Here is a 27,168-nt window from a genome sequence, read left to right as displayed (position 1 = left end):
AGCAGGAATGGGAGCCTTCTGTAGTATTGAGCAGTGCTGGCCTGCCCCATAATGAATTTTTCAGGACACTAAATGAGATTCTGAAGGGATTTCTGTGCAGACTTGCTTGACATGAGTATAGGTGAGTCCCTGCTTAGAGACTTAGGTCAGCCATACATATATCATACACACATCCTGTATCTTTTTCTGGTTTGATAGATGACATGTCAAGGAAAAGCAGAACAGGTATTCCTTAAACATACCTTTTTTTTTCTTATTTTTTTTTTTCAAAGCTGAATCCATTCTATTTTTATACCCTTACTGTCAGTCTTTGCTTTAAAGCCAGTATGTAAAGATGTCATTTTGAATCTGAAAAAGGTTGTCCTTAGAGTCCTCTGGCTACCAGATTCAGGAGACCTGTACCTTTGTGGACAGGTCTTTTGATGATACAATGTGCCAAGGTAGGTTTTGTAATATAAATGTATCTTTATATTTAAAGCATAGAATTTAAGAAAACTGTCAGCTGAGGCTGAAGAGTAAAACGGGCTCAAGGGATAGATTTTCTAGCTATAACTCCTGTAGGAGTAGGGGTCTATACCTGCACTGTTTTCACTTCATAGCTCTAAATGGTACCTAACTGATCCTTGATGATTTAGCACCCAGAGCTTGGCTGAAAGAGCTGGGATCTCTGTTGCTGCAGAAGCTTTCCAGTTTCTTTAGGAAGCTGTTCTCAGCTTGGTAGCACCAGTTTTCTTTCTCAGGATGCTGGGGTGGACATAGGAAAAATTAATTCTACCAAAAACAGCCATAGAGAAATGACCAGCATTGTTAATTTATCATCAGTGGACTTGTGTTATCAAAGTCTGAATCAGTCCTGGTTTCTCATTTCATCATCTGCCTTTGGTTCTTGTAGTGACATTAAGGTCTTTAGCAGATAAATTAGAGCATGGAAGTGAGGAACACCAGGTTATTCTTGTCTTCTAGTTTGTCTGGGACTAAGGTTGTTGCATTTTAGGGGCTTGAAATCAGAAGAACTTGGGCTAATGAAGTCAGAAAATATTCTCTCTCTCCTTCAGCTCATGTACCCCTGTATGAATGGACTCAGCTGGCTTTTATTTTGATCTACTTACCACTACATTTTCTTAATTTGGCCACCTAAATCTGTTGAAGAACAAATAGCAACAGATCTACTCTTCTGTTCCTCAGTGACATAAGGGAAGTTAAGTGATGTCCAAAGGTGGTTATTGGGATGTTAACCTCTTTGCTCACTATGATCTCACATGCTGGATTGAAGAACTTTCTCCATCAAGGGTGACTGATAATTTATTTACCCTGTAATATTTGGATTATAAAGGCAACCTAATTTGCACCAAGACTCCTGTTCTTAGATGTTAGCCTCGAAGACAGCCTTATTAGCTTTTTCTGACTTCAGAGTAGAAGGATGATTCTGAGTCTGATTTTGGTATAGGTCATGAGCCCAACTGTAATCTTCTCGTCACCAAAGAAAGTAGTGGTTTATGTAGGAGGACAACCGAGATGGTGAAAGGTCTGGAGGGCAAGACTTACGAGGAGCAGCAGAGGTCACTTGGCTTGTTCAGCTTGGAGAAGAGAAGACTGAGGAGTGACTTCATCACAGTCTACAACTTCCTCAAGGGGGACAGTGGAGGGGGTTCTGATCTCCTCTCTCTGGTGACACAAGAAGATGGAGCAAAGCTGTGTCAAGAGAAGTTCATATAGGACATCAGGAAAAGGCTCTTCACTGAGAGGGCGGTCGGTCACTGGAACAGGTTTCTTCAGGTCAAGAGTTCAAGAGCAACTGGATGATGCTTTTAGTTATATGATTTAGTTTTGGGCAGTCCTGCGAGGCACAGGGATTTGGACTTGATTCTTATGGGTCCCTTCTTACTTGAGCTATTCTGTGATTCTATGTTGGCACCTTGAAATTACTCCACTTCTGAAGACTTTTATTAGAAATGTGACTAAGGGTTCTTCAGACTTGAGTAGAAGGAAAAAAAAGTTAAGAAGTTGTCTTATAAGTGATGGACTTTCTGTGGTTACATGGAGTGGAGAAAGTGCCTCTAAGTGAGGTAATTACACATTTAGCCAAGCTAGTATGGCAAACTGGCAGGTGCAGGCTGTGTCTTGTGAAGTAGACAAGAACACCAACATTTGGAATAATTCTGTCCCCTCTTGTTGGGTCCTTTCCTATAATAACACTGAGAGATAAAGCCTTTCTCTGTTAAGATAAAGGTATCTAAAGAAGAGGGTTAAGCTGTATTATTTGAAGTGCAAAGCAAATTTCTACACAAGACTACATCACCAGTACTTTCTCCAAAGCCTTTGCTGTCCAGAGTAGAGACTTCCATTCTCTTACTTGGTATGACAGTGTGGCATTTTGCTTATCAAAGCCTAGACTGTTATGGTGGCCTTTTGTAGAGTAACAGCAATGGTTTAGGACCTGACGGTGATAGCCCCCAAGACACAGATTTGTTCATGTCCCCATAGCTGTTAAGATGTGTGCTCTACCAGAGTTGAAGCAGGTACTGCACCATCACTAGATAAAGTAATGGAGTTTGTTTACTATATACTACGTAGTCTCTGAAGCCTCAGTCTGGCAGTATGTTCAACGAAGCAGTCTGTCCATCACTGTCGTGTTGGAAGCTTTTCTCCCTTGCACTGACTGGTTGCTGCTTTGGAAGAAATTGTAGCACAGTTAACTCTTTGGGCTGAAGCTCCTTGATACACACAAGCACGGTCTGCACAGTACCTTTATATAAGGAAAAAGGGAAGACTTAAATTTCAGTGGCACGGGTGTAGTTCCTTGTATTAGGGATGTCTGTAAACATGCTCCTGCTTAAAATGAGACAGTTGGTTTTTATTGTGAAAGCTGAAGAGTTGCATACTATGCAGCTGTTTGGTTTTATTTTTTCTTCAGTGTATATGTGTCCTTTCATAGCCTTAAGTTGCCTCCATTCAGTTCAGAATATGTACTTGGAAGTAGAGCCTCTTCTTTTTCCCTAGTGACCAAGCTGAATACAAAGACCAGAATTACAGTGACCCTCTAGGAACTGAGCTTATTCATTTTATGCAAAATCGTGAAAACATTGTTTGTGCTACCAGGCTATGACTTGTGACTTAGTTTCTAGACTTACAGAGAATAGCAAATTCTTTGGGGATATTTTGTTATAAGGGTGTGCCAGTGCAGTCTTTGGCAGGATTATAAACCAAAGTTTGACTACATAGTGGTTTACCAGAACCAAAATGCTCGAGACCATGTATCTCTAGCCTTCCTCTTACTTTTAAATAATATTAGCAAAAATAATCACTGGCCGAACTGTTGCTGTTAGGATTTAGTCTGAAGCTGCCCCTTCTCCTGGGGTGACTGGCAATCTTGGTCAGCAGTGACTTCTCTGTGGGGGTTGGAGGGGAGAGGCAGGCTGTTCCTGCTGAGCCTTGGCAACAGCTGGGACCCCCGATATAATTCCAGTCTCTTTAGCAAACCGCAAAGGTGAAGCATGTTCGTGTGGATTGTGGAGGCAAGAGGAGGGGAGCAAGGGGAAGGCACTGTGGAAACTTGATATTTTAGCTTCTTCTAGTCTTCCCTTAATAACAATAGTGCTGCAAGGTGAGTTGTCATAAACCCACCATTGCCACAGTTACGTTGCATGTGTTTCTCTTTCAGTCATTCTGCTTTCTTTTCTCTCTGCAGAGGGAAATGGCAGTCTTGTTGGAGTTGGTAACTGCAGAGAATATACTTCTGATCTTGCTATGCTCACAGGAGTCTACATCTTTGTGCTGCCTGTGTATTTCTTTTTAAAAACGGTAGTGGAGTTTCACAGTAGAAAGGATGCTTCTTCTGTGTATAATCTAGATTGTGCGTTTTCCAAATGTGGAACAGGGCCAAGGAGATATTTCTAGGCTAGCTGAAACCTAAATTGTTTTCTGGTTGTGCCAGGCAGGCTTGAGAACCCCGTTGTGCTAAGCCCTATGTGGGAACCTGTGAGGCTTAATTCTGTTGCCAGAAAATGGATACTGCATAACTCCTAATGCCCTAAGGTAGCAGAGACATCTGTCTAGGGGTTGTAGCTATGATCTAGAGTACATGAGGCTTGGGGTATTATGGAGCAGCAGTGGAGTCTTCCTAGGAGACCTCAGTGGAATTGAGTCAGCAGGGATACCCCAGAGAGCTTACAGCTCTAATAAACAGGCAGACACAGGGACAAGGAGCGTAAAGCATCAGCAGCATGGTCAGGGGTAGCTGAGGTCAAGAGGTTTCCCATACATATTTGTAAAAGTGGACAGAGGAAGTGAGTAACTGGGTGGGAAGGAGGGAGGTTTAAAGAGCAAGTGGTTGGGAAGGGAGAAAAGTGTGGGAGAAGACAAAGAGGAGCCAAAATACTAGCAAAGGTCCTTTGAAGGGCAGAGGGAGGGAATGGCCAGCAGCAGCAGAAACAGCAGCTAGTCAAAACAAGGCGCTCTGCTTCCTGGCTGGGGCTGGGAGGTCGCAGACCAGCAGCTGCCACAGGCCCACTCATCGCTGGTCTGCCTCAAGCATGAGCTGCCTGTCCACTGGAGTTTGCTATGCCATTAGGAGTCACAGGTCTTCACCAAACCTGAGACTGTATTTTGAAATAATGTATTCAAATCATCAGGAGTTTCTCCTGGTTGAAATGCTTTGCTAGTATTTACAGTTATAATCCCCACCTCCTCCTTTTCCTTCTGCAGCCTTTCCCATCTGGAAAGCAAGAGAGCCAAACGTAGATTCAGCCTCATGTCTTTGGAGTGAACCAACTCCTTAACTCTCAGCTGTTTTGCTTCCCACTCAATGTCTGACTACACAGTCTAGAAAAATAAGCAGGCAATACTCACTCTGCTGCCATTTCCTCCCCTTTCAAGTCCCCCCCACAGCTCATCAACTTCCCATTATAAGCTACATGAGCTCTCACACAGCTGTCTGCATAGGACAGTCTTGTCAAGCAGTCCAGCTCCCTGGAGCCAGCATCAACGTCAGGCAGGCAACAAAAGACCAAGGCCAGAATTCAAGGAAAGCAGCATGGCAAAGAAATTCTCCTGCTTTCACTCCAGGCACTCGAGACCTGGTTAATTCCATGGAAATCCTTCTTTTCTGCCAATACCCTGTTATGCAGTGTTTTGAAAAAATGTGCAGAAGTTGCCCTAATGATCATTAACTGTGTTCCTTAATGCTGGAAGAGGAAATGGCATTAATGCCAACAGTCATCTTTGCGTAGCATCCTTCTTGGAACTCTTTCCAAACTAGAGAGAACGTGTGTATAGAGTGAAATAGTAAAATCAGTCTTGGAATGGGAAACTGGCTTCAATGTGACCTGTGTAGAGCAGAACACATGTAGCAGATGTAATATCTTATGAATGTTTTAGAAACTAAAGGAAAATCTATTTCTATAGTGGTTTGCTGTGAAGTGGCAGGCTGTCAATAAGAGAGAGTTATGGGAGGCTGTCCATGCAGATGGAGCTGCCGAGGAGAAGACTCTTGTCCTTCTGGATATTGCAGAAAAACATACAGGAATAATTGAAAAGAAGCTGATGCTTGAAAGAAGCACAATTTTACATAGCTAACTGGAGAAGTCAATATAGGAATTAAAAAGTGAAAAGGAGAATGAAGTTCTATTGTTTCCAGGATCCAGTGGGAGAAGTAGATTGGACCTGCTGTGCTCGTGTCAATTCTACTTGAAAAGTAGTAGAGTTCTGCATGAACTGCAGTTTGTGGACAGCAGAGGGTTTATTTTTCTGTATGATACTTTCCTAAGACTCATTTTCTGCTCCCCTGTTTCCCCCACAAATGGGATGTATTTCAGCTTGATTCTGAGGAAGTGGAATTTCCTACTTGTGGAATGTTATTATTTGTTCAGCCCTAGAGAGCTCACTGGATTTAACACAGATGATGTGGATAGAAATGACCCAATAGAGACTAAAGTTGGACCTTACCTGAATGTTTAATGCAGTAAGTTAAACTTACAGTGCCCACTGTGTTTTCAGAGCTGTATGGTTTTGATGTCCTTATTGATGACACTCTCAAGCCTTGGCTGTTGGAAGTGAACCTGTCCCCGTCACTGGCCTGGTAAGTGTTGCTCAGTTTAATGGGAGGCTGGGACTGTTGATGGAGATGGTGTCCTTGAAACCTGTGGTCCTAGGAGGGCACCATTTCATGATCCCTGCAGAGTATTTGTTCCACTGCTAAGAGCTGACAGAAAGGATAGTCCTTTGCTTTCCTTTTGCATAAACAAACTTACTGCAGCAATAGGTTTTGAAAGAACCCAATTGGGATTCCATTTTCTTTTAAACTATTTTTCCTCCACAGTCCATCATTGTTGTTAACACTTCATAATCTCCCGTCACAGATGAATTTTGAAACTCTCCCGACTATTGTGTGGGGTTTCAATCTGCTTGGCTGACTAGGAACTTTAAGATTTTGGAGTCCAAGCAGAGTTCAGGCATTATAATTAACTTGAGTATGCAGATGTAATCCTGGGCTCGAATTTTTCATCTAGTACTCTCTTTAGCTAAAATCTGAAGAGCAAGTGTTGTCTTGGCTCTTATGCTGGCCCTCATACACTAATGAAACTTGAGGATTTATTTTTGTAGATCTCCAACTTTGTGCGTTTTCTGGACTAATGCTGAACTTTACAGGAGCATAGATGCACAATACACGTGTGTAGTACTGAGAGTAATATTTCAGTTGTGATGGTATAAACAAACTTTAAGTTATATGTACCTGGAATAGCCATATCTGACCTTCCTCTTGATTTTTTTTCTTCCCTTTATCCTGCATAGATTTTTTTTTCTCACACACTGTTCATAACCCTAACTTCCACAGTATCCTTTACTACTTAAAACTCTTAACTCACATCTGCATCTTTTGCTTTGCTTTGTTATGATTGCCAATTTCTTTGTCCAAGCTGTTGGCATCTATTGCTGTGCTGTAGAACATGGCTCATTTCTCTGCACCAAAGGAATCAAACTTTACATGTCTGATCTGAACTGTATTTATTGGTTTTTCCACTGGATAAAATGATGGAAGCTTTCCATCTGTCTCCACTGTCTGATCTCTTCATATCTGTCACCTTCCCTAATCATTTGTTCTCATCCACTAGAACTAACCCATCTGATTTTATGATTTGATGTGCAAGCAGCATAGGTAATTGTGGTTTTTAAGAATTCTACGACAGCAGCCTCTATCTACTCCATGAAATGTAGCATAGATACATTAAAAGAAAATGTTTCAAGCCAAGCAGAGCTAAAGCAAGGCCATATGTTGCTGCATTAGAAGAGTAAAGCTGTGGAAATAGTTTAACATAGATTATTAATTAATAGAGTAATTAATAACTAAGATTATTAATAGATTTTGTGTTTACCTATGTGTGTGAAGATCACCTAGTTTTCTTTCCATGTTGATTATGTCTGTGTTTGAAACTATATTGGAAGAGGTCTTGGATATTGATGCATTCCTCTCATTTAATGCCACATAATTCCTTTTGTCCTCTGTTGCACGTGGGGATAGTGATGCACCTTTGGACCTGAAGATCAAAGCTAGCATGCTCTCAGATATGTTCACTCTTGTAGGTGAGTGTAACAAAAAGCTCCTTCAATTTCCCTCATTTAAAACCTGGAAAAGGTAGGTTTATGAGCTGCATGTTATTAGATAAGTATAATAGAGGAGAAAACTCTAGTTAAAGAGAGGAACTGCGTTTAGCACTGGGAAGTCATGTGTGGACATTTTAGCTGCAGAATTATCTGGCTGTTTGTGATGCTTAGGTGGTATTAAGAGTCCCTAGTTTGGTATTTGAAGACACTATTCTTTCTCTTTAGCAGGTGACTTCTGTTTAGCCCTCAGAATCAGTATTCATGCATTTTTTTTAGGTTGAATGTGTGAGTTCTGGTTAGGCTGTGTTAGCAGTGGAGTCATGACTGTGAAAGCTGCCTGACTTTCTAATGCACAGCACCTTTTAGGCATCCCTAGTACATCCTGATTCAGTTGCTTGATGCAACTTACCCCTAATACTAAAAGAGGCAGAATTGTCATCAGATAGCCTCTTCAGCTGGTTAAGAAACAGAGCCCATCTCTCTGCTATTCAGTGACCCATCTTACTGATTTAAATACTTGGTTTTGAAGCATGTTCTAGTTTTATTCCAAAAATGTAATGCAGTTTAGGATTAAACAAAGGAAGGTCCTTGGTCCTTGGGCAGGGACAAGAAGGTCATGTATAGTCTGAGATCATTAACAGGAATGCTAGGTTTATATTTCAGGGTTTGCCTGTCTTAAAGTTCTAATGTGGCTCCTGATGCCCACAGGCTTCGTGTGCCAGGATCCAAGCCAGCGGTCAAGCCGGGCCATTTACCATTCATCTGAGTCTGTCAAGAGAAGTCCATACCAGAAGCTGCAGGTAAGTGACTTCAACAAGCCAGAGCTGAGGAGAATACCAGGAAAATAATTCTCGTTGGATGTGGCTCACAGGTGAGAGAGCCAGTGAGTGAGGTTATCTGGATTTCTGGCATAACTACAGAAGGGACTCGGGGGATGCACCTGAGCTATGGGCTGTTCAGCGACATGTTTTGTTGTGGGCAACAAGCCTCCAGAACCACAGAGCTTTATGGGTGTCTCCAAGACCTCTTTCTAGGCAGAAAGAGCTTTTTGCATTTGAATTTTAAGGCTTCTTTCCCATTCACTCCTGGAATCTCTTGACTCTTTCCTGTGGATCCTTGGACTGAGACCTCATGCGGCTTGCTGTGACTGTCCCTTGCCTTTTCTGCTGAGATGGTGCTTTCTTTGCACTGTGATGCTGAAGGGCGATTGTTCTCGATCTCATTTTGGCTACAAGATGGATTCCATGAGTATTTGTGGAAATGGAGCACTCACAAAAGGCAGGGAGATCCTCTGTCTTTGGACAAAGGCATTTGTTCTCAGGCAAATAGACAGACTGTGTACCTGATACTCTGCAGCTATTGCTGAGATATGTAAATGAAATGGCTTCTGGAATTTCAGAATTTTTACTATTTTTTTACACCCCTTATTCTATGAACAATTCTACTCGACAGCATCTGATTCTCATTAATACACAGCTATTAAATGTTTTCCTCTGGGTAACCCTTATCTTACAAAAATATGAATTTGGGTCATGAGAGTTGAGTTCATTCATTCATTCTGCAGAGCTCTTTTCTGTGTGCTTTTGGAAATGGTGTGTATGTCCAGATGCATTCTGCACAGCTGAGCACATCTGAGATCAGGAGTAGTGCTGTGTTTGGAATGGGGACAGGATGCATTTGTGGACGATACGAGGAAGTTCTGAACTGAGATGACAGGAGCTGTTAGCTGTATCTCTGAACTTCAGTTATATCCTTTTGCTTTAGGGTACTGTCTTGGAGATCACAAAGTTTTTATTCTTTTTGTGTGTGTCTTGCAGCGTCCCGTGTCTGCGCAGTCACAAACAGCAAACACCAGATTGGTAAGTACCCTTCAGCTCCCTTCACCAACACGAGGAACACAATTTCAAATATTACTTTTTACAATACCTTCAGTGCAATTGGTCCCAAAACGTATTTTGCAGCTAAGTAGCCTGGTAGGGTGGGAAAGACAATGGGAAAAGAGGAGATGGATAGGCACTGGCCTATGGTTCTGTGTGGCAAGAGCGAAGGTTGGAAAAACATTTACATCAGTTCTAACAGCTTGAAAAAAAAGTAGGTGAGGTGTGCTGAGAGTCAAGGTCAGCTGGGTCAAAACCCTCAAAGTTTTTATGCCTACAGATATTTCTGAACTGTATTTTAAAGAAACTTGATACAGATGTTTAAAGATAAAGTTGTCACTCTGGGCATCAGATGATGAAGACAGCAGCAGCACAGGGTTCTGGGCTTGGTTGGCCATTGAAAAGGAAAGTGTGAAAATAAAGTAAGAGCTGCTGAAAGCAGCAGCAAATAGGAGAGTCACACCACAAGAGAGAGGAGGAGGACTTTGTCTTGTGTACTACTGGGTATGGAATAAGTGTAAATGAAAAGGATAGCACTGGTGAATCTCTTTTGACAGAGTTCAGGTGACACCACAAGAGAAGTGGTTATCTTCTGTGAGAGTCATCTGAAGGAAACTGCACAAATTTGAGAGTAAACTGGGTCAAAATAGATACAGAGATAAGAAGAATTTCTTAGCTAATGAAAAAATGTAGAACTATTGTTAGCATAAGTCAGACTGATCCACCTTTCTAAAAGTCATGTTTGGCACCCTCCTTGCCAGCCATACAGACAAATCAATGTTAATTTACAGTTCTTGACACCTGGCTCTGTGGGGACACAGTAGGCATTATTTTGCTGCTGGGCCTCATGCACGAATGTCATAGCGATGATCCTCATTTTTTTGAGGTTTCCCAGCAGGAAGGAAGGTAGGACGGATGGGATAATCTTGAGAACCTGATTCATTCTGTGCTGCCATTGATGTTGTTAAGTTTAGCTGAGGTTAAGAGAAAAGAGTCTTAATGAATAATGAGGTTTCATAGAGAATAGGAAGGATCTTCGTGCCAACTGCTGTCAGTGCTTAGTATAATTAGAATCATGATGTGGGAACCAGAGATTCTTGCAGAATTTGGAGATAAAACAAAGTGGTTGGATTTATCTATACTTTCAAAGATAAGCTGGGTCAAAGAGGAAACAAGATCTTTGTGAAGCTGGAGACATTTCTGTGCTACAGCCAAAGAGAATTCCACAGTGAAACACTGACAAAAGTGTTTGTGCAGGAAGATCAGTAAAGTTGGAGTTTTTCTCTAGCATTTTGACAGTAGTGTAGTTTGTTCTCAGGCAGGAGCCAGAGCTTCAGCAGTCGTAGGAGCTGGAGCTGCCAATACAATGTAGATGTTCTGTTTTCTGTTTGTAATCAGTGAAGTCATCTCCATTGTTATCGAGACAATGGAGTTGATTTCACTGAAGTATTTCCTTAGTAAAGGAGACCATCTGATAGGATGAAAAGCTACCTGTAATATTCTCTTTGAGCAGCAGTTCTCACATGATGATTGCTATGGCAGTGTCAGGAAATGTATTTTAAGAGGAGGTTACCTAGCAGGAGATTTTAGAGGAAGTTATTAAGTGAAGTTGTTGAGCTGTGCTTTTGAAATGGAGGAAAGCTTAGGAAGAAAGTCTAAAAGCTTTTCAACTTAATGCCATCTACAGCATCAAGCAAACCTGTTTGGCTGCTGACATTTTTATTTCTTCTGCAGATGCTTGTGTCTTCTACCTTCTCAATCAGATCGCCTTGTTTTCTCTTTTTTCTTTAATCACTTTTCTTTAGGCTTAGCAAAATGTTTCAGCTGGCACCTGCTATATCTGTTTTCTCTTTGGCTCTTTCTGTGCCAGTCACTGCAGTGTAACCCATTCTAATGCAATGCCTGCTGCTTTTACAATTGCTTCATCTGCAGATTCTGAATAGCCGCTTGCAATTCTCTGATGAAACGGAAAATGGATTTCAATTCCAATAGACTTTACAAATAAAGACACAAACTGATCTTGCCCTGAGTTTTGTTTGTATCTGAGCAATATGGGATATTCACCTCGGCTCATCCAGCTTAAGGTTTCTGTTATGTTTTTCTGTCCTTTCTCGATTAAGGAGGCTCTGTGCATTCTTTGCTCAGTATAGTACTAAAAGAAAATCTGAGTTTTGTATAAAGGCATGAGACCTTCTCAGCCAGACTCTTTTAATGCTATTTTTACAGAGATAGTTTATCTGAACTGGGCATAAGATCAGCTAACATGCACTTGAAAACATGTGCAAAGATTTCAGTCTTGCTGGGATTTTAAGATTTAATAATCCCCCTGATTTGAAGACACTTTGAATTCCTGTCCCTTGTTAGAATAGATCAGGGCTGCCCATCAGGTTAAGAATGAGCTTGGAGAGACTGTCTGTAAATTATTTATTTTCTTACCTTTTAAATGTGCGTGATGTATCTACGTACATGTATAAGATCTGTCCATTAAGTACAAGAAGTAGCGAGTTGAGATGCAGGAGTATAGTAGCTAAAGAATAACAGGTGGTGAACTGAAATTTTCATTATTTTCCTGCAACTTTATCTTGCTGATGAATTATAGTTCTGTTCTTCTGGTGTAGCAACGCAATTGGAACAGAGAACCATGGTTCTGGTACCACTGAGGTGTGAATCCAAGTGACTTTGGGGCCTGTGAGTGTAAATGCTGATTCTAGTGCCCCTTTGGTGAGGATTTTTCTTTATGAAATCCTGGGTTTGGTGCTTTTGGGTATGTCTCATGTTTTTCTGGAAGAGGTCAAGGGTGTAAATACTGGCACTGATGCCTGAATTGTGAGTCCTGCTGTGCTAAAAACAAGTAATGTGAGTACTCACACTTGGTGCTCGCTGGGGTGTGAAATTGTGAATTCTGCTGGGAAAATGGGGTCCTGGAATTTGAATATCACTTTTTTATTAAAGTAAATTGAGAGAGAAAAAGGGGAAAAACTTCATTCACACTGTCTCTACAGCGTACCCGTCCTATGTCTGCCAGTGATGCTGAAATTAAAAACCCAATGCCCTCAGGCAGGGAAAAAGCAACAGGAAGGCAAGGCAGCTCTGTGCTAGGTCTCTCCATGGAGGAGGTAAGTAGGCTATTAAATACCTTCTGTTTATCTTGGCTTTCATGCAATATGTGGGGTTATTTGCTCAGCAAAGAGCAAGTGTGTGCATATGAAAGACATGACAGAAGATGGATAATTTTTGAAACGCAACTGCTGAGTTTTACTGCTGGTACTGCCCTTGCCCTCAGTCATGGCAGGCATACATCTGTGCTCCGAGCAGTGATAGACTCCTTCAGAATGTAAATGCAAGATAAACGTGCTTAAGGATATCGTGTGTACTCTGCTCACTCCCAGGACTACAGTAATGGCCTTGTTCTTTGAAACTCAGATTTTTCTAGAGTTCATTTTTCATTGTATGTATTTTGCTGGCTATTTTTTTTTCTTTTTATTTCAAGATAAAAGTTCTTCATCGAGTGAGAGAGGAGAATGAACGGAGAGGAGGCTTCATCCGGATATTCCCTACCCCATTAACATGGGATCTTTATGGGTAAGAATAAGAATCCAATAGGACGGTTCAGTGTTGCACTGACACTCTGTGTTGAGGCATATTCTGTGTTAGGTATATGTCTGACAACCAGCTTAGCAATCAGAAAGACACACATTGAGAGTTTTGGTAGTTTCTTTTAATGTTGACGATGTCTTTTTCTGATCCCTTGTTTTTGACTGCTGCTGCTTTTCCTAACTGTACCTCAGAGAAGGCTATCAGGCATTGTTTCTGATGTTGATTTTTGGTCAGAATAAAAATGTCTTCACTTCAGATAAGTTATTCCTGCTATCTGCTTTTACATACTAGAGCTGCACATACTGAGTATGCTGTCATTAGGCTATAAACACAGTCCTATATATAGGACTCATCCCATGAGTGATACTATACTGCGGTTTTCTGATGTCTTTTTCCCAGTCTGTAATGTTTCTCTGTGTCTCTTGCCTCACCTCAGAGCCTTCAGCTGAGAAGTGATAGCTCTCATCTTCCTCTTTTCTGTTAAGATACAGCATATTGTCTCAACCCACTTCTGGGATGTTTTTTATAGATCATTTATTGCTGAATTATGCTGCTTTTCATTGTGTTGAGCTCTATCTTGATACATCCTGTATTTTGTTTTCCTAGATCCTTTTTAGAGCACAAGACATCAATGAACTACATGCTGGCTACACGTCTGTTTCAGGACAGGTAGGAAGCTTTTCTATTTGGGAGGGAGGCAAAGGGCACAAAAGGCATGTAAAGGATTGATTCCTCACTTATCCAGTGTTATAGACACCAGCCTGTGATTTCAGGTGTGGTAATAGTTGTGCGCCTCTTCTCTAATGTGCCATTGACTAGAGGTTTCTCACGTTTTCACATGTTGTTCTTCTGAATCCAAGGGCAAAAAGGAAAATACACAAAAACATAGGAGTCATTGGAGTAAAAAGATCACTATAGAAGTAATAAACCTTCAGGCACCTAGATTCCTCTGTGAAGGGGTTATAGGTGGTCCTTGCTTACCTTTTGTTTCAAATTTAAATTCACATTAGACCTTGTCCTCATGCAAGGTAAGCACTGAAATTTACTCCAGAGGTTTAGTATCCCTAACCCTTGATCTATGCAAGCATGATTTGATGCCTCTTCCTCTGGGTTGTGGTTGGGTGCAATTGGCAGTTCATGCTGCTAAGCTGAATTCCCATTGAGAGTTGCATGCAGTATCTCTCACTGCATGCTTAACACCCTTCCTTCTCAATGCTTTTTCTTGTCCAAACTTGAGATCCACAATAAAGTAACTACAGACTAAAGATAGGTTGCTGACTGAGGAGGCAATATTTACAGAAGCTCTTCCTGCATCAGCACTATGTAGTAGGGTTTTTTTGCTGTGTATTTTTGGGGATGTGTCTAGAGGGCAACTCCAAATGACACCTTCTCCAGTTTAAGCCACACAGATGAAAACTTCAATTGTAAAACAGCTACTCAGATTTCCTCTTTTGGAGCCTTTTCTTTTCTCCTTTAAGATAGAACTGACAAGGAATTCTATAAATTTGATCTTTTAATTGTACACATGAAAGACTTCAGAGACTTTTTAATCCAGCTGGTGATCCAGAAGGGAAGGTAATTTTTGCCATTTTTCCCATTGTAGGAGCAAGATGAAAAGAGAGTTCATCGCTGGGAGATCCCGGTAAATGGCTTCTTAATTAACTATTTTCTACTTGGTAGGATTATTCTAAATTTAGATTTCCACAGCTTCATCTTCCAAGTCCTGGCTCGACACCTTTTCTACCTGAAATCTATCAAACTAACTTGAGAAAACTAAATACAGTGAGCAAAGAGCATCCTAGCATGTGGAGAGCTCAAGTATTGTTGGATTGGACCTTAAAATTTCTCCTTTTAGGGTTCCTACTTTGGCATTCCTTCCATATTGATAAGCCTCATCACTGAGCTCTCTCAAAAGATCCTGTAATGCATGAAGGTTTTGGACTTTGCTAGGTCTAAAAGATAAATGGAGCAATGGAATTTTCTGTGGATGTTCCCACTTGTATCATAAAGAGCACTTTGCTGGATCTTCGTGTGCTGGCAGAAAGTAGTTACATTTGTCTCCCTTAAGGAACCTGGCAGGGCTACTTCTCCCTTGGTTTAGGCAGAACTTGTAGAAAGGTTGTCATTTTTCATGTAGATTGTGTTAAAATTCTTATCTCTGACCAAACAGTGAAGAACAAGATGTCTACATAAAAGGTTCAGTAGACTGGGCCCAGGTCCCCATGCTCTCTTCCCACTCCCCTCTATTGTTTTGTACTCTTGCAATTCACTTTTCCCCATTAATTGAGCCTTCAACTGGTGCATGATGGACAGGTGCTGCTCAGTCATGAAAGCATGACACAAGTTAAGTGTGTTTTGGGGCTCTGAGAGATGATATTCTGTAAAGTATTTGCAATGCTCCCTTCAAACATTTGCAGGCTTCAAAGAGAGCGAAGTTAGGCTGATCATAAATATTGCTTCCCTGTATCAGGAAAACTGTCTCTTGAAGAGATTTAATCTACTAAGTCTCTTGTATCATCAGAGAGAGAAGTAGAAAGGGAGATTGAGGATGTCTCTGTATTATGCTTCCCAGAGCAGATCTTAACAAAAGGCTGGATACGAGGCTGGAAGCTGTAGACTCTCATGCTCTCTTTTATGAGAGAAAACTTGTTTCACTGGAGCTACGGAAGCGCCGGAGATGTCATCGCAAGGCTAGAGCAGCACGGAAAAGATCATCAGGTATGCGTGGCTAGAGTCTTAGATGAGTAGCTAGTCAAAAACAAGAAAGCAACGACTCTTTACTTTGAAATGTGTGTGAATGGGGTTGTTCTGGCCTTTGTGGTCCCTGAAGGGATTCACAGGCTGAAGTCAGTAGTTTTCATTTCAAGTGTTAATAGTTTTCACTTTGTTCCTCTTCTGAGTTTCATGCCTTCTCAGTGCCTAGAATTTCGTTCTTACTATTCCATGTCCCCATGTATGTGACTAAAGGGCATCAGTATTTTCTTGAAGATGAGCTTGTGGTTGCATTTTGGGTACGAGAATTCAACACTATGTGTGCCTCTATAGTCCTTCAGCTTTTCAGAGCAAGATGAAAACTTGGGATGGTCCAAGCTGGTTCTCCTACACAGCAGTGACTCTGAGCTGTTGGAAAGAGAGAAATCCTTCTTATCCAAGCCGATGTGCGAAAAAACTTAAAAGGATACAGAGGTGAATGATCCTCACAAGTGGCTGTTCCTGAAGCCATTTGCTAAACACTTTCTAGTGGCTATGTGATGCTGCCTGCAATAGGAGAGATTGTATGTTGTAAAAATATTTTTGGTGCTATGTTAGAGTATGTGATCTTTATTGGCACATTAGTTTTTGTAGCTTTGGTTTTTCCTGCCACCCAAAAATACAAAAAATGAGTATATACATCAAGTATGAGTATACATATATATGTCAGTATATGTGTAAGAGTTAGGATAAGATATAGGAACATGCCTTTGGTTCTTTGATTTTTTGTTTTCATTTGCTAAGACAAGAATCTTGGTCTGTCTTCCCTAATATTGGGAAAAATGGGCTTCTCAACTGTTTGACACACAAATAGAAAGACAGAAAGAATGATCAAGGGCAGCGATACCTAAGATGGTGTTCTAAAATGGTGGTGTAGCAGAAGAGTTTAGAAGTAAACCAAAGGTCATAAATAGCAGGAGAGTCTTCCCTACTTCTCTTCTTTTTTTTCTTAACCAGCATAGGTGATTTCTCTACTACAGGGACGTCAGAACCCACAAAGCTGTGCCTCAGGTCGGACACAGCAGGTGAGGAGGAAGAGGAGGAGGTGGATGCAGATGCAGATGAAGATGAAGAGCTGGATGAAACTGTTGGCTCTCTCTCGGACACCCAGGTGAAAAGCAAGCCAGAGCTCTCTGACTTGGTGAAGACTACTTGTAAGGAGGGATTGCCAAAAACACTTGACAAGAAAACTGGAGATGGAGGAGAGCCGTTTCTTCAAAAAACAGACTCCGAATCTCAGTTTAACTTGCTGCAGGTTCTTCAAAAGCATGGAAACCTGAGGTGAGAGATTTCTGCATATTGCCTCGTGGTTTGACTAGCACCTAATATTGGTTACGATATGGAAGATGTACACTTAGTGCCATGTTACGAATGAGTACAAGGAGATAAGATCACCCTAGAGAAAGAGTGGATTTTTGTCTAGCTGTAGGTGCACAGAAAGAAGATAGTTACAAAGGATGACAGTTTACCTGACCTGATCAGGTGTTTACCTGACCTGTGGGATCAGTATAAAGCATAAGCTGTAGTTTCCATTGCTATTCTTTAATCTGGTGATGTAAGCTGTTCTTTGGTCAACTCAGACTTCTCAAAATTCCTGCCTTTCTTAAGGCAGGATGCCTGCTATTGAATTCTGAAATTCATCTTTTCATTCTTTGCATTTCCAAAGAATCATATGTTAAACTATCCAGGAAAGGTTGGGTAGGAACACCTTAGTGCTGCCTCTCCATGAAATTAGTTTTCTCATTTTTGTGCTTTTACTTTTAGTGACAGAATTTTGATCTCTAATAATAATTTCTGCTTATCACCCTCTTTGAGTGAGATAGGAAGTCATTTGAGTGACAAGTTACTGAAAGATCTCATTGCCTGCTGTTGAGTATGACAGTATGGAGCAGAGTAGGCTCTGATGCATGGCTCTGTTGCATGAAAAAAAGAGAGCTGCTGGAGGAGATTGTACAGAGTGACACCAACCAGGGTCTTACTTGATGTTTAGAAGCATGATCCTCTCCTTAAATGTGGGTAGTGAAACCGTCTATTTGCAGATGGACAGGAAGGCCAAGAAAAAAGTGATCATATATATCTGTATAGGAGAATTTTACATCTTCTAGATAAGTAGCATTGTGTTTTCTGTGAAAAATGTCCGAAGGCAGAGAAAATAATTGTTTCTTCTTGTTACTTTCTTAGTTTAGCTTCTGAGAGGTTTTTTAAATTATCAAATGGATTTGTGGATTGTTCTGATGTCTTCTTGTGGCAAGGACATTTGCTGTCATGACAGGGAAGATTCTGAAACCTGTTCTGAGGATGATCATAGCAATGCTGTCATCTCCCTATATATAGAACTGCCTCCTGCCAAGAACGTAAGCTCTGTCTGGTGTTCCTGGCAGAGTCTTGCTCAGCACCCAGTACTGCTGGGATTCCCCACAGAAGTGAGTAAGGCTTGTGGTGACTTCATGTTCCAGGATTGTGCTGGGCTTGGCCTCATCTGATCTGTCACTGGTGAAAGCTTTGCATGTGGGGTCAACAGGCAGAGGAGCTGAAGTAATGAAATTTTCATCCAAAAGAAACCCGGCCTGTTCCAGTCAGTTTTTGTCAGTGGTAGGACTTCTCTCTCTCCTTTAGTCGGCCTGATGTGGCAATTTCTCTGCCTTCCACACATTGGGAGTTACTGGTGAATAGGTGACAGTCAAATGAAACCTGTTTCCCCAACAGTGTCATTCCCAGTGAAGTAAAAAGAAAGGGGAGTTACTTGTTCCTGCATTGGGGGCCTCAGGTTTCAATATTCCACGCACTGGAGGAGAGGCAGTGTTATACAAGGACTTCCTTCAGTTTCCTGTTTTGTAATCACAGAGGTATCAGGTGTAGGCAAAGAGTTGTATGACTGTGCTGATGTTGATAACAGGGGGGTCCTTAATTCCTACCGGTATGAATCTTGGATTCCTGGTCTGGGAATGTTGGAGTTACACCTAAAACAAACCTGGCAGCCCTAGAGAGCCCTCAGGGGAGAGCCTTTTCTGATCTATGGTGGCCTGATTTGTAGAGTATTAGTTCTTAGTTAGGGTTCAGAGTGTTCTCCTGTGGGAAGAGGAGGTAGGTGTGGTGAATGGCAGCATACAGAGCTCAGAGGTGTTACAAGGCCTACTGTGTGTTCTGGGGTTCCCTGGAAGACAGGAGTGTAACCAGGTATTTTTGTAATGTTTTAGTTACTGCAGTACTGGTTAGTTAGTACTAGTTAGGTAGTTAGGTTTGAGACTCTTGTGAACTCAACTTAGTCCCTCTTTGAGCCTGGCATGGTCGGCCTACTGTGTGTTCTGGGGTTCCCTGGAAGACAGGAGTGTAACCAGGTATTTTTGTAATGTTTTAGTTACTGCAGTACTGGTTAGTTAGTACTAGTTAGGTAGTTAGGTTTGAGACTCTTGTGAACTCATCATTTGCTTTGTCCCTCTTTGAACCTGGCATGGTCTTCCAGAAGCACCAAAATGATTAAGCAGATGCATAGATACATTTAATGTATTTTATTTTAACTTCAATTCTTATAGAAATTGATTCAACAATCTCTATAAGTGCTACTATGTTTTATGATTTCTTTGTAACACTGTAACAAGGTGCTCATGAAATTTATGAACATATAAACCAGGAAGACTGAATTTCTGGACTGAGTTTTTAATGACATTTCAGGGACTCATGTACATGGAGTCATGAGGACCATAGAAGTATCTGAGAATATTTCTGCTAAGAAGCAGAGAACAAGTAGGAAAAAAGTAGTGAGGTTCCTCAAGAATCAGTCTGAGGCTGATTTTAGTGATCACTTCAAGAATGACACAAAACGTAGAAATGTGCTAATGAAATTTGCTGATGGAGAAAGTTTGGGAGTTAAGAAAAGTAATCGAATAAATATGGGAAGAACTGGATGACCTTAAGGATAACAATAATATAACTAGGATGAAATCCAGTAGCAAAAAGTGCAAGGGTATCCTTTTAAGAACTAATAGTTTACAGCAGAAATTCTGTCAGCTGCGTGTTCATCAAGAGGTAATTAATTATAAGGAAAAATATCTTGCGTGCTTGTTGATCACAGGAGGTTTGCAAAGCTCTTTCTCATGCATGCATGAAAACACCATGAAAACATGAAAGCTGCTTGTCTCATCATGTCACCACTGTGGGTGCTTTCTTAGAAGACACCGAAAGATGTGGATAGTTCACACTAATAAAATGAGAACTACAGAAGGATGTAAATGCTGTTAAACAATGCATTCAAGGTAGGAGACCCATCAGGGATGAAATTATTTAAGATACAGGACAATGTTGGGGAAAGAAAAAGCAAATATAAACTGCTCATGAATGAAGTTAGCCTGGGTAGTAAAAGAAGGTTCCTAATTATTAGAACAGTATTGCAATCTTCCAGTTCCTGAAGGGGTCCTGCACAAAAGCTGGGGAGGGACTTTTTACAAGAGCAGGTAGTGATAGAACAAGGGGGAATGGTTTTAAACTGGAAGAGGGGAGATTTAGACTGGATATTAGGATATTCTGGATATTCTTTACTGTGAGGGTGGTGAGACACTGCCACAGGTTGCCCAGGGAAGCTGTGGATGCCCCCTCCCTGGCAGTGTTCAAGGTCAGGTTGGATGGGGCTTGGGGCTTTGGAGCACCTGGGGGGGGGGGGGGGTGCCCCTGCCCATGGCAGGGGTTGGACTGGGTGAGCTTTAAGTTCCCCTTCAACCTGAACCATTCTATGATTCTAATATTCCAGGAAAGTAATGGATTGAAAACTGTAGGTTTTTTTAAGATGAATCTTGATAATTTTATAGAAAATGTTAGGATGTTGCCTGTGATAGAAGGGGAATCTGTCACTGACACTAAAGCCCATCTGCTTCTATGTCGTTATGAAAAGAAAAGGATAAATGCTTGGTAATTCAGTGGTTTCAGCTTGTAGCGACTATGGGGAAAACTCCAAGGAAGAGTGGAGACTGGGAGAGCAGAATGTTAGGGGAGAGGGTTTAGGCCAAGATGACAGCGAACAAAATTGGGCAAAGATGCCCGCAGTTTCTCTCACAAGAGATGCATACGCCGAAGTGACCACCGCTGTGAGGGAATGAGGAGCAATGTGTCCCTCCCAGTCCTACTCCAGTCCTCTCCTCAGTTCATGCTCGCAGCTTCCCGATGTGTTCAGCCAGCTGCAAGGCAGATTTTGCTGAGGTTCTTTCATTCTTCAGTGCTGCCTTGCTCAATGAAAGTTGGCTTGTGTCCTTGGGTCAGTAGGGGAAGAGCTCACTTTCACAGATTGATTTCTTTTATTTCCAATGGGAGTTGCAGAGGCTTTGTTACAACTCTGGCACCAGTACCAAGCCCTTTATTTATGTTATGGTCTGTTGTTGTGGTGTTCAAAATGCTTGTGAAGACAGAGGCCCAAGAGAGCCTTGAATTTGGTTGAAAAATACAATTTTGCCGATGTTCATGTTATTTGCTTTTGGAGGAGAGTAGCTAAGGCTGTGAAAAGGCAAGAAAAGCATTCAATTTTTGGAGATTAACTTAAAACTTAGAGGATGTCTGCTGTCTTTTGTATCTCCTGCAATACCTACCCCATCTTGGTGAACTGAAGGTCTCCTTGAAAATCCTGGTGGGGTGAAGGGGTCCTCCTTCCCTTGAGCTTCAGCATTTGTGCACCAAGGATGTCCTGGCTGACCATACTTTGGTCCATAAGCTCTGTCTCACTGCTGTTACTTTTTCCATCGCTGCTCTGAAGATAGCTGACTGATTCTTTTGGTCCACAGCAAAGTGCAAGCTCGCAGGGCTTTCTCTGCCTATCTACAGCACGTTCAGTTGCGACTGATGAAGGAGGCTGGTGACCAGATCCAAAATCCTGCCTGGGCTGCCAAAGAGGATGAGCAAATGGTAAGAAGCTTTGTGTTGGCCAGACAGAGAATCCAAGCTGTAATCTGCCTTGAGAGTTTTGAGGTCAGTTCCCATCCTTGGAAGAACTGAAGTCCAACTGAGATTGTAGTTGTCTGTCTTTGTCCAGCTGCCAGTGCTGTATTTTTAATATACAGACAAGGTAGGACGACTGACTGACATCTGAGCAGCGATAGACACTCTGGACATGGCGTGTAGTTGACTTTCAAGCTGCTCAGGACTTTCACTGGTTCTCCTTCACTGATCTCTGAGCTTACCTGCTTTTGAATTCTTCTAAGATTCTTTAAGGTTACTTGCCATTGTCCTGTTTCTGCTGTGTTTAACAGACCATACACCTGCTCAGATAGAACAGGTACCCAGTTAAGCCTTTCCTCCTGTGTACTGTTTTACTCTTTGCAGGCATTTGCACTTAGGAACCTTTCTTGCATTCTAGATAGAGGAAAAAAGTAAAACTCACTGAGGAGACAAAGTTAGCATAGGTGTTGTGGTTTTTTTTGAGAAATCATATGATGAATTTTTCTAGGCTGCATTTTAAGGCCCTATATTTTATGTGCATACATTTTAAAGAGTGCAGCAAGCCCAGATCCCCTTGCAAACCTTCCTAAAAGGCTTTGTACAGTAGACTCTTGAGCTTTCTGCAAATCTAGATGTATTCATGCTGAATGCATGTTGCAGGGAAACAGCCAGTGCAGTTCTGAGATAAAATTGTGTGTCAAGAATAATCAGTCGACTCAGTGGAAAAAGTTACCCCTGCTCTTTCCAAGTGGAAATTAAAACTGGCTTTTTGAGAGTCACTTTGTCTGCTGTACTGTGAAAAATAATGTTTAAAATAACAGATCAAACCAGCTTGGAGTAATGGCAGTGAGAGGCGAGCTGTGAAATCCAATAGTTTGGCTGTGAGGCTGCTCATTTATGCATTAGCAGAGCTCCTAACCAAAAGCAAATCCAGAGGGGAGACAGAAAGGATTCAGAACGCCCACAGGATGCATCTCGCCTTAGGATCTGCCTGGCCATGTGTTTCCCCCACCAGAGGTCAACCAGACGTGGTGGAGGATTGGAATTACACGGCTGGAGATGTAGTCAGCTGTTGCTGTGGAGAGGCTGTGGCAATAGTATTCATCTATGAAAAGTGATGAAATGGGGCTACGTTGCTGTAGTGGAGGTATCTGACCAAGATCCCCTTTTCTGTGATAGTGCTGAGAGGGTTTTATGTCAGTACACTTCACCACAGGCCTTTTACATATTACAGGTGCTTTTTTGAAACTGTTCTCCTAAGTTATTGGACTTCAGGTTATTCTGTGCTGTTGCTGCTTTTTGCTGCTTGTTTTTGCGTTTTCTTCACCTGCCGTGCTTGTCAGACAAACTCTCCTCAAGTGTTCCCAATCCTGACCCACCTCAGGTCAGGGACACCATCATTCTTCTCTCCCCGCTCTTGGATTTTTAGGGCTATATTAAAAAGGCACATTTCAGAATGCTTTTGCCTGCCGGTTGTCAGCTCATTTTCTCAGGACTGTGTGTTTAGTTCTTGCCAGTCATTAGCTGCTGTAATACCTCTGGTCTCCTGTTCCCCACATCTTGCAGCTGCTCCATCGTTAACTCTCTCTCTTGCAGGAACTTGTCGTACGCTTTCTGAAGCGAGCTGCCAGCAATCTCCAGCAATCCTTGAGGATGCTGCACCCCAGGCACCGTTTAGGACTCAATGATCGTCGTCGTATCCTGGCTCACCAGCTGGGCGAGTTCATAATCTGTTATAACAAGGTGACTAATTCTTTCTTGACACTTGTGTTGGTTTCTGTTCTCTTCTTCTAAAGTATGTCCTGCTGGCTGCTGTCATAGTCAAGTAGGCTGTTTTAAAGGCTCTGTTCTGTAATTAACGTGCTCTGTTTGCAGGTGTGCATCCAGTGATGGTAGTTTGACTCTTCAAATTGTCAGATAGGCAACAGTATCACTCCATTATACGTGCAATCCGGTAATCACGTGCATAAAAGTAAAAAGAAATGTTGAAATGAGGTGGAATTTAACTGGCAGTTTGCTTTTTCTTTGGCTTGTCCTGGGTTCTGGTGCTTTGCAATGCTTCTTCCCATTTCTCCCTATTTTTATGATACTTCTTTAGAGAATTTTTTTATATACAGAACAGTATGAAATAGGTATTTTAGCACTTGTTTGGTGTACTGAGGGACTGCTACCTATCTGTAGTATGGGACTCTGCATGCTCAGTAATAAGGTGAAGTAGGTCCTAATTTAAATAATTTTCATCTCTTTAGATATAGAAGATGCTGTTCTTAGTGCAGTGGTTTCATGCTAATCCTTGTTGTGCAAGATCAGCTTTCCCTTTCTTTTGCCCTCTAGCATTTCTTTAGTGTTAGAACAAGGGTAGTTTAAATTTTGCTTCTAGAGGCAACTGGTTTGCACACAGACCTCCAAGCTCCCACTCGTTAGCAGAGGATGTTCACTCACATCACCGTGTCAGAACTGACATCTGGTAACCTGATCTGTCGAAGCAAGGTTGGTACTGAACCAAATCTGTTCCAGGGAGTGCCTTGTATGCCTAATGCTCACTCAATTACTGCGTTAGGAGTAACCACAAAACACTCGGGTGGCTCTGCGGTAAGTGAAGAACGCAGCTGCTTTGGGTATAATTTCCACTCAAATTGTATTCAAACATCAGAGTTTTCTGCTAACTCTTGAGTAAATTCACAAAATAAAGCTGCATAACTGGTAATAAATCATTTCATAAGCATATTTTCTCAGTTAAAACAAGTGAGAACAGACCACTTGAGGTTTTAGGATATACATGTTTAAGCCATTGAGAGACTCTTAGGCTATGAGGTTTTTTGATGTCTGATTCCAACATAGAGACTTCTTTCACTGACTTGTAACTTCAGATTTAGTAGGCCACTCCTATTACCCATTATACATCTGTAATGGCACGGAAGAAAAAAATACTACCTCCAGCAAGCTAAGTAAAAGCGATCACATATCACCCAGACTTTTGCTTTATTGAAGGGTAGAGACATATCCCAGAGTGGCTTTGTCTTCCTCCTATTGAATTCTCTTTGAAAAGATGTATCTGACCCTTTTGTCCTGGGAATGCTCAGGGTAGCAGTAGGAAGCAGTGCAGTGGAGGTCAAGTTTGGTCAGATAAAGCTTGTGTGCTGGTATTGGTATTTCAGACAGGCCTGTAATCTTTTTTTAATCAATAAAAATGTTTCTAGCGAAACAACCTCTAGTGTCAGTGAGTTCTACTGGTGTAAAAGAGAAAGGTCATTTATATCCGAGAGCTCGCTCCCATTCTCACTCACAAAGGCTTACCATCTTTTATTCCAGCATATTTTAGTGTATAAATGCACATTTGCTACAAGCTGTACTGTTTTTCTGTCTTTGCTTTTGCTAAAGCAGTATATTTTTGGTGTGTAGAGAAGCCCTCAGCAATTTGCTGCGTGACAAGAGAAAATAACTCGAGAGGAGAACTCCTAGTTTACATAGGAAATTTGGATGCCCTCAGCAGGCTTTCTTGATTGATTTTCTTTAACATAATTTTGTATTTTTGTCCTTCTTTCTGCCTGAATATCTCTTTTTGGGACAGATGCTCTAACAGCTATTTTAAGGAACTCTGTATTTATGACAGAAACAGCACAAGTAGAAAGGGGACTTACTATCTTTATAGAATAATTTCTAAAATTGTTTTTCCTTCCATACTTCCTTTATGTCTCAGCAAAGACTATATATGAAGGAGCAGCACGTATTTGTGAAGACTTGACTTCTTCTCAGCAAATCACTTCTAATAAGTTATGTCAGGTGGAGGAATGAGGAGTTCAGTGTACGCTTAGCATGCTCTCTCTGGGGCCTTCTATATTTATCCATTCTGTTGCACAGTGAAATACTTATAATTTGACTCTTTGGAGTTGACTTTCTTTTTTCTTAGATCCCTTGGAATTGTTTTTTGTTTTCTCTGAGCCATGGAACATAAAGTAACTACATAGAGCCCCTTACTGATACTGCTTATTAACAGGAAACGGAGCAGATGGTTCAGAAGCGATCAAAAAAGAAACAGGAAGAGGAGGAGGAGGAGGGAGTGAATCCTGAAGGTTTTCGGAACTTTATTACCAGAGCAAGGTAGGAATGGATTTTTGCTCCCTTTGATAAAGGATCTCCCAGCCCTGAAGGTGTTGGGATTGTGCTAAAGGTTATCTCATTGATCTGAAGGCCTCTGGATAAATGTATTGACTGTGTCACCTGCTCCTGCTTTTGTTGGGAGACAGAGAACCTGTCTGTTCTCTCTTCCAGCAACCAAACACTTGTAGTCTCGGCATCTGGTGCATAGAGAAGGACATGCAATAGATGTTTTGACCATTAAGTAGATTCCCAAAGGACAGCAATGGTTGTCCTGGTCTGTGTAAATTTAAAGTTGACACTGGTGAGCTAATGGTCTCCTTTCCTGTGATGCTGAAGCAAATGTGGCTGTGCTTTGGAAGGAGGATGAAACTGGAGCTGCTGCTCAGATGGCCTGGAGCTGCTGTGGTTGAACGGTTGTTGTGGCTCTGGCTCTCAAGTTTCTGTTCTCGGAAACAAATCTCATGCTTGCTGCCTCTCTTCAGGAACTCTCCAGATCTGGACTTTCTGAGATGAGGAAGGAAGGGAGTTAGATTCCCTGCCTTCATTCTAGCCTCTTATTTGGCTTGCTATAGGCAGTTCAGTGCAAGCAGTTACTTTCCCAATGAAAAAGCAGCAGTTTCCAACTGTGCATGCTCTGAACTTCATCTGCCTTAAACTCAAAGTGTGGTAGGAAACATATTTTGAAAATAGATAAATACTCTTTATGGTCTGTAGCATTGTATGGTGTTAAACCTATCTGACTATGGAGAGGTCTGAAATTATTCAGTGAACTGGAATTATGCCCTCAAAGTCTCTGATTCTTGAGCACAAAACCCGATTCCTTTCAACTCCTTTATCTGACCCATGTATGACATGCTTATATATATGGGCAAGGACCCCTGTCAGTATCTGGACAGGTAGTGTTCAGCTGCATTTTTAATGCCTTTCTATCTTCTCTGGGAAGGTTGATGGTCACTGTTTCTTTTCATGATCAGTTAAGAAGCTGTTATTTTTCTCTGTTTGGATAGCATTCTTAGTGACTGATCAGAAGTGGGTGATAGCTGAAGCTTCTCAGCTAAGATCAGGAAGCTTCACAGTCTCTTTTGGTGCTACATTCTCATGAAAACAATGAATTTTACATTTTGCCATTATAATTGATGGAGCCATTACTGCATCAGATTTACAGGCTCCAATGAAAATCTTGCTGATTTTCAGGTAGAATTCTAGAAAATACGATACTGAAGACATCTGACTACCATATACCAGAGCATCTATTCCTGTCGCTAGTCAGGCATGCCATGGGCATGTAATCTGCATTTCACAGAATCACAGAATCACTCGGTTG

The 27,168-nt window shown here is 41.5% G+C and overlaps 1 protein-coding gene across 1 annotated transcript in view; it reads left to right on the top strand.

The window, feature by feature from the left end:
* Positions 1-25,844, top strand: part of LOC104548646 (tubulin polyglutamylase TTLL5-like) — a gene marked incomplete at its 3' end in the record, with an annotated part of 34,386 nt that extends 8,542 nt beyond the window's left edge. The window contains exons 5-17 of the mRNA XM_010194725.1: positions 5,995-6,076; positions 7,517-7,578; positions 8,308-8,399; positions 9,417-9,458; positions 12,479-12,592; positions 12,967-13,058; positions 13,680-13,742; positions 14,677-14,715; positions 15,646-15,791; positions 16,805-17,105; positions 21,590-21,710; positions 23,340-23,486; positions 25,741-25,844. Coding sequence (XP_010193027.1) covers positions 5,995-6,076; positions 7,517-7,578; positions 8,308-8,399; positions 9,417-9,458; positions 12,479-12,592; positions 12,967-13,058; positions 13,680-13,742; positions 14,677-14,715; positions 15,646-15,791; positions 16,805-17,105; positions 21,590-21,710; positions 23,340-23,486; positions 25,741-25,844 — 1,405 coding nt within the window. The remainder of the gene's footprint in view (positions 1-5,994; positions 6,077-7,516; positions 7,579-8,307; positions 8,400-9,416; positions 9,459-12,478; positions 12,593-12,966; positions 13,059-13,679; positions 13,743-14,676; positions 14,716-15,645; positions 15,792-16,804; positions 17,106-21,589; positions 21,711-23,339; positions 23,487-25,740) is intronic.
* Between the last annotated feature and the right edge of the window lie 1,324 nt (positions 25,845-27,168).

This window comes from Mesitornis unicolor, unplaced genomic scaffold (genome assembly GCF_000695765.1).
Source record: "Mesitornis unicolor isolate BGI_N332 unplaced genomic scaffold, ASM69576v1 scaffold7831, whole genome shotgun sequence".
NCBI lineage: Eukaryota > Metazoa > Chordata > Aves > Mesitornithiformes > Mesitornithidae > Mesitornis > Mesitornis unicolor.
The sequence above is the reverse complement of the archived record's forward strand: the minus strand, read 5'-3'. Positions and strand labels throughout refer to the sequence as shown.